This window comes from Cordyceps militaris (assembly GCF_000225605.1).
Source record: "Cordyceps militaris CM01 unplaced genomic scaffold CCM_S00001, whole genome shotgun sequence".
Lineage (NCBI taxonomy): Eukaryota > Fungi > Ascomycota > Sordariomycetes > Hypocreales > Cordycipitaceae > Cordyceps > Cordyceps militaris.
In genome coordinates, this window is record NW_006271969.1 from 2,903,344 (window position 1) to 2,914,328 (window position 10,985).

A 10,985-nucleotide genomic window follows, 5' to 3' on the forward strand; every position below is an offset into this window, starting at 1 on the left:
CTCGCCGACTTTGCCGAGGCCGGGGCGTCGCCGCCTGGCGCACGCAGTACCTCCACGTCGCGCTGGCGTATGCGCCCACGTTCCGCGCCGTCCTGGAGCATGTGCGCGACCGGCCGCGGGAGCCCATGCTGTTTCACTGCTCTGGTACGTTGCAAAAGCCTCCCCCCCCCCCCCCCCCGCCCCAGCATGGCGTTATTCTTGTTGTTGCGGCTTTATATATAGGTACACCGCGGGTCCGAGAACGCTGACAGGACGAGGGGTAAATTAGCTGGTCGCGATCGTACGGGGGTTCTCGCCGGCCTCTTGCACCACCTCGCCGGGTCGCCGCCCGAGGCCGCGATCCGCGACTACATGCTCTCGCGCGTCGGCATCGAGCCCGTGCGGGACAAGCTGATGCCGTTTGCCATGAACACGGTCGGCATCAGCGACCCGGAGACGCCGGGCTTCTACAACCTCGTGCAGCTGCGGCCCGAGTACTGGAACGCCTTTCTCGAAGCGCTCGACGCAAGGTTCGGGGGCTGGGACGGCTACGTGACCTCGGCCGACGGCCTGGGCTTCTCCCAGGCGGACCTCGAGACCATCAAAGTCAACATGCGAACCGAGTAATCAAGGATGAATGTTGGCCCCGGCAGGACTAGTGTGGGTCGAAGGAGATGGGGGGGGAATCTTCTGATAGATGGCTTACTTTTTTACCAGCATGTTTTAGAGGTGTGGAAGAGTAGAAGGGAGCGTGGACCGAGATACCACGACTAGAATCGGCTTCCTTGATTTAGAAATATTACGCCATCGCTCTGCATTACTCCGTACTTGATCCCCCCGTCACAAAATGATGTGCAACGTGTGACAAAAAGTCATGGGATAAAATTAGAGTAAATGACATACTGATATGCTGCAGACCCAAGCCACAGCCAGCATCGCTACGTCATGACTGCATCACCAAGGGACCAACATTTCTCTCCAAGCCACGCAAGCCACATTCCGTAATTCACTTGCTCACAAAAGAAACAAGGCTTAAAAAAAAACGGTTGCAAAGTGTGTGCCAAACCCTGCTTTTCATGCACGTATGGATTAGTTCCATGGTCATTGGCAGAGACGTCTCCAGCCACACGTCGCTGGTCCCCCACCCGCCACAGATCTCTTGCCTGTTTTGTTCGGCAGTAGGCCAAGAGCCAAGTTTCTTTCTTATTAGACAACCCTCTCTATAATTGCACTCCTGCATCATACACAGCCCCCGTGAGACCAGGGATGTGCATCTCGTCATGGCAGAATCATGGGCATCGTGATGAGGTGTCGTGTAGGAACGATACATAGGTATAAAGAGCTGGTTATTGTCCCCTCTACTAGCCACATTTGAAAATATACCATTGTCCTCATCAGCATCTCCAACGACCAGCTGCAAACATCGATTGAAAAAAAAAACCTTTCCCAACCAACTATCAAAATGCCCTTTTCTCTCCATCGCCGCGAGCGCGTTGTTGCCGCTCCCCCGAAACGCAGAGGGTTCTTCTCACGACGCCCTGCTCATCACCATTCTACCACCACCACCACCACTACTGCTGCTCCCCGCCGCCGAGGTCTCTTCTCTCGCCGCCCTGCCGCGCATCACCACCACCAGCGCAAGCCTAGTCTTGGTGACAAAATCTCCGGAGCGTTTCTCAAGCTCCGCGGTAGTTTGACTAACCGTCCTGGCGTCAAGGTGCGTTTCCCTCATTCGCTCACAGCACTTCCGCCCACTAACACCCTCCACCTCAGGCTGCTGGCACTCGCCGCATGCATGGCACGGACGGCCGTGGCTCTCATCACCATTATTAGTCATTTTGAGCAACGATACCCTTCATGATAAAGCGACGGTTCGATTTTAGTTTCAATATTAGCTTCATGTTATTACATTATACTTGATTCCCGCAAAGTTTTCTTGCAGTGCATTGTGCCCAATTACAATCCTAACCCTGACTTCAGAGCCCCAAAAAGCGAAAGCATATTGTGTCAGTATTGAAACATCTTCATCTTCAGTTTCGCAAGTCGTCGATATCCTGACTACTTGCCAGAGTAGTTCGATACGGCAAGCTATGCCGAATCCTGCGTGCGACTCTCTGGCTTGTGTGTCTTGATGCCTCAGACCCGTCACATTTCGACCACGATTGTCGCATTAATTTATTGCCGTCTGCGACTGAAAGCGCGTCGCGGTTTTCCTTGGCCAGTTCGTCAGTTTTGTCCCCATCTTCCAAAGGTTTGAGCTTAGTGTACATGGCGAAAGCAGCTTCCAGGTCCTCCAAAGCCTTCTTGCTTGGTGAAGGATGTTTCTTCACGCGGTGTTCTGCTGGTATCGTTTCAACGACGGGTGCTTCCATTGCTGGTGAAAATATGTCTAGACTGTTGTTGCGACTCTTTGCATCCACGGTTTCTGGTCCGATTCGGGGATTCTGGAAGCTGTAGTCTTCTTCCTCATCGACCCTATTTAGTTGCGGTGTCAATGCTGCTGACTTTGGCGTTGATGAGCCTGTTGGGCATTCACACAACACTCCATCCACAAGATCTTCGTCGAAATTTGCTTCATCTTCGAACGGGTCTCGTATATACGTGAAACCGGAGGCCTGGGGAGTTTCCGGCTGACCATCCACCTGCGAGCACGACCCTCGGCAATCGTCAATAGGGCTCTGGCGCGCAGGTTGACCCTGGAAATAGACCGGCTTCCTCTTGATGCTGCCTCCCACAATTTTCTGCACTTTTCTTCGGTTGAGGTTATTGCCTTCATTGAGACGAAGCTCAATGGTCGTAAGTTGCTCAGGTAGCAATGTTGACTCTTCAGCTTGGGACAAACTTCGCTTCTGAGACTCGGGTATGATGTCCTCGACTAGAGCTTCGCTTTTGGTTTTATGTACAGCTTGTATCGCCTTTTCCGAGCCGTAGCCTGTGGTACGAGGGATTGTTCGCGATCGGTTTGCAGAGGCTCGCGGGGTCTTGGGAGGAGAATGCGACTTGAGTAAAGCTGTAGCTGCCAGCATAGCTGTAATTTTGTCGTCAATCTCAACCGGGCTAAGATTTTTCAAGGAATCTGGCCTGTTGTCGTCCCGCTTCGAGGCTGTCCCATTAATTGCAACGCTGATCGGGGTGCCGGGATGAACCAGCGGCGGACTTCGGGGCAGAAATGTGCAAGATTCTTCTATCTCTGCATCTACAACCGGTGGGTTTCGCCTATTGAGAGTCGAGAGAAGATTCCGGCCAGGACTGGTGATTTGCCCTAGCCTTCCAGCAGTGATTCGCTGGCGGGGGCCGAAGACGGAGGAGCCGACTGTAGGTAAAGGATGCATTGAAACCGTTTGTGTGATGCCTATAGTAGCTATTGTATCATGTTGTAGTGATGCCATAGGGTGTCGTAGGGCTGATTGATTTGTATCTAAAGAAGCGCGACGTTGGTTATTGGTCAAATTGGACCAGCAGAGCAGAGCAGATACCTGGCTTGGAGGAGCTAAATGATGCTAACAAGCTTCGACGGTGTCGTCTTTCATCCAACATCCGAGCTGATGTACGCTTCGTACCGTATGTCGCGGCAATCTTGGCCATTGTATGCTCGCCTAACCAAAGGAGCGAAACGCAGCCAAAGCTGCCCAGCAGATATAAGGAACGGGGTGAAACGAGCGACTGAGAAACGCAGATTAACGAGCGAACGGAGAAACACTCCAGAAAATGCACAGCATCCTTGATTCGAGGGGAGAACCGGAAGACAGAAAGGACGAAAAAGCATCACGTGGCTCGGTAGGCGGTGATGCAAAGGTGATTGCCTGCGGCCTGGCAGCTGCGATGGCATCATTGGTCGGGTCCGGCTCGGGGTACCGAAGGATCTAATTCTGCAGCCGAGCACGTTCTTATGAAAAAAATCTATAATTGGAAATTTTAGCGAGGAATATTTACCGAAATGGAGCGTGCTGCGAACGCGGCGCCTCGCCGTTTGCTGGTTGTGAAGCTCACTTACACGCCGCCGACTTTGCTCCGATGCAGGACAGTGTCGTGGCAATCGCACCACGACAACGACTGATGTTTCAGTGTTGTATCATTTTCCATGCCAATTTTAATCTCGCATATATGACTTGCATTTTTACCGTCAATTTTCCCAGGACAATTTATCTTTCACCTGGCAAATATGCGTGCCTCAGATGCGTTGTTGCGTTGGTTTGGTTCCACGTGACGCCCCCCAAAACGGCAAGGCCTTGGCGGACCTTGGCAACCGACGACATCATCAATTTTCTGGTAGCTTCGAAAAAGGGTCAGACTGTGACCTTGGCCATCCAGCGCATCACGCGGCACCGTTGGCCTCTCCCACCAGGCAATTGAACAGCTCTGTTCATTAATCCCGGAACCGACAAATATAAACGGACAGTCGCCTGCGCACCAGAAGCCGCCGTACCCGACCGTCAGCGGACCGCGAAGACTCCGATAGCTCCGAGCAACACCCGCGCCGACCCAAGGTACATTTTCCAGGGCCGGCGGAGCTTTGCTGGCTCTTGGATTCATCAATACCGTCATCAATACCATCATCAAAGAACCTAGAGCATTGCGTTATCAGTTAAGACTCGAGTCTTGTAGGCCAAAATGTTACGGTTTCTACAAGGGGCTGGGTTTGCTCAACGAGCTTTCAACACTATGAAGGCACCATCGGGGGCCTGGCAAGGTGCCTGGAGACGTTTCTATACAACCACGGAGCGCGATGTCGTTGGATGGCGCCCAATCAACTCTGGCGCGTCGCGGCGTTCTGCGACAGCCTTTCACCCACTGCGGCCTTTTGGGTTGCGCGTGGCAGCACCTGGATGGACGCCGGCATCCAGGAGAGGCTTCCGCTTCTCTACTTGGAGACGTAACACCACAAATGGAGAGAAAGCACCGTCGCTGTCGCTGTCGCAACGACTGAAGAAATTGTTCAAGGATTACGGAAAGTCGGCGATCGGCGTGTACCTGGCGCTCAGCGTTCTAGACTTCCCCTTTTGCTTCCTACTAGTGCGCATTGTAGGCACAGATACCATTGGTGAGTTGCGACGGCGAAAAAGAAGAAGCAGGCTCCACGGATATGAGCAAATTTACTGACCATGTGAATGTTTGTGGGGGTTACAGGCAAGATTGAGCACGCTGTCGTATCCACCGTTTCAAGTTTCATTCCAGAATCTATCCGACAGAAGTGGCGCGGTTACTGGCAATCGGTTAAGAAGACGGAAACGGACACGCTTGGCAATGGAGATGTTAGTGAAACGGTGGAGATGATGGGATGGGGTGTCGAAAAGGCGCAGGAGCATCACAACGAAACAGCCAGTAAGTACCTTGGTTGTCATTTTCGGCGGCAGGAATATCAGGTCACAAGTGGACTTGTCAGCCCGACGGGGCGTCTGAATGATGGCTTGCACTGTGCAGCGGCTAACACATTCTTTTCTTGCTAGGCCTGGGGACACAGCTGGCTCTTGCATACGCTATCCACAAGAGCTTCATCTTCCTGCGAGTTCCGCTGACGGCCGCGCTTACGCCCAAGATTGTCAAGAAGCTCCGGTCATGGGGCTGGAATATTGGAAAGAAGGCATAGTCGGGGTTATTACTCGGATACTGCATGTGGCCATGCTGCGGGTCCATTGTGGTAAGAAGACGGCGACTGGCAATTGACAAGGGCTTCTCCACGTCCAAGGTCTGAAAAGAGAAGGCAGCGCGAGAAGCCACATGGACCGTTTCGATAACCGACAGCCGTTGGGACGGCAGGCCGCCACGAAATCTCCACAACAGCCTAACGGCGAGTCAAGCATTTGCCGCGTTTTTTTCTTGTTTGGAGGAATGGGATAGAGTTTTCCAAGGTGGAGGCTCAAGGGTTGATGATGGGAGGCGACACGACGCCCAATACCTACCCTAAAGAGGCTGACATGGCGTTGGTCTGAAAAGGCAAGACTGCAGAGTTGCAACTCTGTCATCAGGCTACTCAACGAACAGATGCCGCCAAGCAAGTTAGGGAAGAGGCTGTAGATTTTGAGTTTGGGGGCAAGACAGTTGATCATTTCTGTATACTACATGTATAAAAAGGGGGTAGATTTAGTTGGTTAGACCGGATAGACTGAGCGCCACTTCTCACGTGGAGTTGTAGAGACGTGTTTTGTGTACTTTGGGACTGGGTTCAAAATAAACGCTATACTTGCAGCTCCCAGGCTTTTTTACTACTTGTAATTCCTGGCACTGGCTCTCGATGGTTCATTGCCATGTCCCTTTCTGGACTGCAGCAGCAAGAACGGCAGGGATCGGTCAACTGACTGACCTGCATGGTGGCGGATGGCGAAAAGCAAAAACAGCATTGCGAGGATCGGAGAGATTAAAGTTTGGCATTGCAGCACACCAGCGATTGTGGATGAAGGACGACGACACCCTGTCGACATGCATGGGCGGTTTCCAAGTTCTGCCCATGTAGTTGTCCGTATAACTATTGGCGTCTTGGGCACTTGGCAGTCCATGTATCAAGTACCAGTATTATTACGGAGTAATGTCATGATAAAAAAAGCAACAAGGAGAAAAGGGGAGAGGGGGCGTGAACCGGAGCCCGGGTATGCGACGAGAATATAGGGAACCCGCTGCCAAGAAAACGTTTTTTTTTTGGTTTCCCGCCTGACTCGATTGTCGGTTCCGGTGGAGATTGTGCCTGTTTGTACATTCCAGTCGATATGCTGGTAGTTTCATATTGGTAGTTACTGGTAGTTGCTGGTAGTTGCTGGTAGTTGCTGGTAGTGACTGGTAGTTGCTGGTAGTTGCTGGTAGTTACTGGTCGTTAGTATGACTACCCTTCTGTACTTAATACGTTAGTCATAACTAGGCAGTCATCTACTTCCCCTCTCTCTCTCGCACGGACACATCTCCAACAGCGATAAAGAGGAGCAACCACACAAAGGAGAGAAAGCCGACGCAGGGCTTACCACGCTGCCGAGCGCGCGCAACCCCCCAAAAGGGAAACCCAGAGAGCCGCGTTTGCCGTCCTCTGGCAGCAGAGCAAGAGCGCGCGGACCGCTGATGGTAATCCGACTCAGTTGTATGTGTGTTCATCAGACTACTGTAACAAACTACGTACGTATCTGCAGGCAGGGCCGGTCGGCCGACTCTTGACCCTTGTTGTCTTCGTTTTTCCTCTTCTTTTTCTTTTTGGTCGTTGGGGGGGTCTGAACGACGGCCGACCGGAATCCCCAAGGCAAAGACAAAAAAAAACCTTCGACAGCTGTACGAGTTTCCTTTTTCGACTGTGCCGTGTGGTGATTGGCCGGCCTTGTACGCTGGGCCGATGATGACGACAACGGTCTACTCTTTGCAGCAGGCCGCCTCCTTGTAAACTCTGTTGAGACCCCTTGTGATAGGCCATTGGTCACAGAACGGAGTCCGCGGCGTTTTCGTAGAAAATGCCGACCGCGGTTTTCACACTTCTTACTAGCCACACGCGGTTCGAAAATGTTGAACTCTCTTTTACTTTTGTTAGTTAGCGTGAGGCTGCTGGCCGAAACAGAGGCGATACCGTCTAGACCACACTTGGTCAGGATACCGAAAGCCCACCCGTTGCAACGGTTACATCCGTCTCTTGCGCTAACTATTGCTACTTGTACGCGTGTTGGCTTCCTTTGCCCCCAAAAGCTTAATACGGCGGTGGAAATTTGCCGTCTCATATGTAACTACTTAGGCTTGTGCTGATACTTTAACGCAGTCATACGTGGCTTTGTAACTGACCCAAGTAAACGCGTATTGTGGCTTCATGCGAGGCTGTGCCGTGATATAGAGTTTACGTGTCTGCCCAACAGCCAAGCCGTCCTCAGCAGGCCTGGTACATACATAAAATGCCGGCGCTGTCTGAAGCCCAGGGTTCCCAGCCTTATTTGGTCGCCTCTGATTCAGCAGTGGCAGTAAATGAGAAAGTTTTGTGGTATCATGGGCTTTGCTTGGCGCATCACACCACGGCCAGTAACTAACATGATGCAGACCGAGAGCCTATTTCGCTGCCTGGTGTTTTTTCCCTTGGGTCCTGACACGAGTGTATAGGGTGTGCTGTCATGAGCAAGCAATAGTAAAGTCGCCGATATTGCAATCTTTGTTCGTCTTGATAGCATTAGGGCACGCGAAATTGGGCTGATATATTATGAATAGTGCTTGTAAAAGAGTCGCGGTAGTGGAAAATACGAGCCCCATGACGTTGGAGCGCATCAACGCGAGCCAAGAGTAACAGCCGCGCTTTGGCTTTGGTGATGCTCGTACGGGCGAGTATACTTTTCTGAGAGTCATTGGCCCCCCAAAAGTCATATGATAATAATACATGAATACATCATTTAGGGTTTTCATTTTGGCTTTGCCTTGGACGGCATTGTGGCGAAATTCTCGGTGAGATTGTAGGGCCCGACACGTTTCACACCGACCATCGCCAAGCACTTAATGATGAACCGGATATCGCAAACTCTAGTTACTGCGCGCCATTGCGCATCCCCCTCAATGGCATGATCGGCTGGCGAGGATATAGCGCCGCGGTGTTGTAAGCGAGTATGTTTCTGTGTCTTGTGAGCTGAGTGACCAAAAGTCTATTTGGGCGGCTTTTGGCCGGCAAGGTTGATCATCAGTCTAACTAGAGATGTTGAACCTGGCAAACCAGCCAGCCACCGATTCAGGACAATCATGAAAAATACCAGACTGTTGTTGGAGTACATGTGCCTCCGCACAGCCACCGGTTGGAATTGACTCTTTCGTAAAGGGCAAGATTTGGCAGCGCGCCACATGGCCAGATTGGGCCACGGCTGAGACGTGAACAGATGCAACATGAAAGTCTAACCGTTGCAGGGAGAGCATCTTGATGAGTTTGGCTTTTTTTTTTTTCGTGAGAGAAGAGAGAGAAATGCACGCCGATCGTGTCTCGGTAGACGCCCGAGTTGACGACAAGGCAGCCTCATGTACCCACGGACAATGAGGGTACCTGGTTTTGCTTCTTCTGTATCTTGAGTCTGTGGCGATTAACTAAATTTAGAAGAACAAAAAAAACCAGTCGTCGTCATAACTAGGAAGCTGGGCCAATTGGGCTTAGTTGAGTGCCTAACTATGTAGCTTGTAGCTTCCACGGGAGCTCTTTCCTGAATCGTACACTTCGCCCGGCCACTAAGTTGAGGGGAAATGATTAAGTGGAAATATTGTGACGAAAAGAGCGGAGATGAGCAGCAACAAAAGAAAAAGAGTTTCGTCTGGCAAAAAAAAACTGGCTCTGTACGGAGTAACCAACGTTGGTAAATCTGTCTTTCAACTGTACTTTGGAAATAGAGTTCGGACTCTGTGGATACTAGCCTGCCAGCTGTGGCGCCTCGCGAGGCGGTAAAAGTGACAGAGCACCGATGCGCTGGAACGAGTACGTACACGGTTGATAACTGTGTCAACGCTTGGTTGTTTCGTGTCAGCTCTGGTCCTGACTAGGTTGGCGAGGAAGGGGCCAGCGAAGGCAACGTCTCAGTGAACGATTCATTCAGGGCGAGAGGGGCTGCCATCCCGTGGGGAGTAACCATAACTAACGTTGACCATTCACTCCAGGCGCTTGGAGACAATGAATGAGCAAGCAGCCATCGATGCGCACGAACCCTTGGTTCGACTGGGAGTCGGGAGCACGGCCTTTTGAGAAATTTGTCTCGTTGTTAGATCCTACTAATGACAACTAATGACAACTAATGACAACTAGTTGACTCTACATGGACAAGACGGAAAGCTATAATAGATGTGCCGTGCTACGTCTTACTGGCATGTACATACACACTGGCAACCAGGGCCAAGCTGCCAGGGCATCTACTAAATTCTCTACAAGTCTTGATTTACAGAACAAGAGAACAAGAAAATAAGAAAACAAGAAAACAAAAGAAATTTTTGAAAATAGCCGCCCGGTTCACCCAATGCAGATGAGACGCTCAAATCGCTCAATACGCCCAATACGATCAACACGCTCAACATCTGAATCCTGAACCTATTACGGACCGAATGTTGCACCACCCCTGTTCCACCAGAAACAAGAGGCTGAGCCTTGGTTTGAGACCCAGATGAACCACCCACTTGCCACTGTCCACCAGTGCGATGGGCGCTAACTAGTTAATGCAACAGGCTGGCATCTCCCAAGACATCAGGCCAACATGAGACAAGCCACTACTGTCGCGTCCCCACGAAGCCATCACGGTTGCACTGGCGCGCCCCGGAAGAGCCAATGGTTTGTCGACACTACGAGACGGTCCACGGCGGCGTTCAAAGGGGGGGCAAGCCGGGCACCAGTTGGAACCGGCAGGGAATCTCACTTCTGGGCCTCAGTTGCTCCACGATGTGGTGTTAACTTGGCCCGCTCTCCCATCTCTAGGGCTGGTGCTAGTCCGAAGCCAAGCCCCAAAGCTTAGGCATTTGGGGGACTTGGACGCGGCTCGTGGAGACGGGAGAGACAGAAAATTGTGGCATAAATTAGTCGTCAATTGAGATGCGCAAATTTACCAACGTTGTGTGCCGCGGGAATGATGTAGACGCCGCTACACGTGAGTCTGGGCAAAGAGAATCCAACCTTGGTATCTATCTTGAAAGAGTTTGGAGATGGATGCAGCCAATGGGAGATTTTTTCACACCGGAAAGTCGCTTTTGGCCTGGGGACAAATTTCGGAATGAAATGACAAGACGTGCATCTGCAGCAAAAATCACACCGCTTGGGCTCGGTTTTGAACCAATAGTTGGCAGCCCTGTACCCCAAATCATCCGTGCGGCAAGGGTCACAACAGACGATCGCCACTCGGCTTCGCTCGGGCCGTTGCCAATTTTTCCCTTGCATCGTGCCCCGGGTGTCTTCCGGCCGCATATCGTTTGCTGTAAGTCGTGAAGCCTGTAGAGTCCATGCCGAGGAGGAGAGGGGAAGAAGGATAAAGCGAGAGAGAGAGAGAGAGAGAGAGAGAGAGAGAGAAGAGAGAGAACGTACGACCTCATGAGGAGAGCTAGTTGTT

The 10,985-nt window shown here is 51.6% G+C and overlaps 3 protein-coding genes across 3 annotated transcripts; 2 read left to right on the forward strand and 1 right to left on the reverse strand.

The window, feature by feature from the left end:
* Nucleotides 1-1,441: 1,441 nt before the first annotated feature.
* CCM_00938 (uncharacterized protein) lies at nucleotides 1,442-1,812 on the forward strand (the record flags this gene model as incomplete). Its single annotated transcript, XM_006666096.1, has 2 exons — nucleotides 1,442-1,696; nucleotides 1,753-1,812. The coding sequence occupies 2 exons, from the start codon at nucleotides 1,442-1,444 to the stop codon at nucleotides 1,810-1,812; spliced, it is 315 nt and encodes a 104-aa protein (XP_006666159.1).
* A 197-nt stretch (nucleotides 1,813-2,009) lies between these two features.
* On the reverse strand, nucleotides 2,010-3,005 carry CCM_00939 (uncharacterized protein; the record flags this gene model as incomplete). The annotated part of the gene is made up of 1 exon (XM_006666097.1): nucleotides 2,010-3,005. The coding sequence occupies one exon, from the start codon at nucleotides 3,003-3,005 to the stop codon at nucleotides 2,010-2,012; it is 996 nt and encodes a 331-aa protein (XP_006666160.1).
* A 1,585-nt stretch (nucleotides 3,006-4,590) lies between these two features.
* CCM_00940 (uncharacterized protein) lies at nucleotides 4,591-5,566 on the forward strand (the record flags this gene model as incomplete). Its single annotated transcript, XM_006666098.1, has 3 exons — nucleotides 4,591-5,020; nucleotides 5,107-5,301; nucleotides 5,427-5,566. 3 exons carry the CDS (start codon nucleotides 4,591-4,593, stop codon nucleotides 5,564-5,566), a joined length of 765 nt encoding a protein of 254 aa, XP_006666161.1.
* Between the last annotated feature and the right edge of the window lie 5,419 nt (nucleotides 5,567-10,985).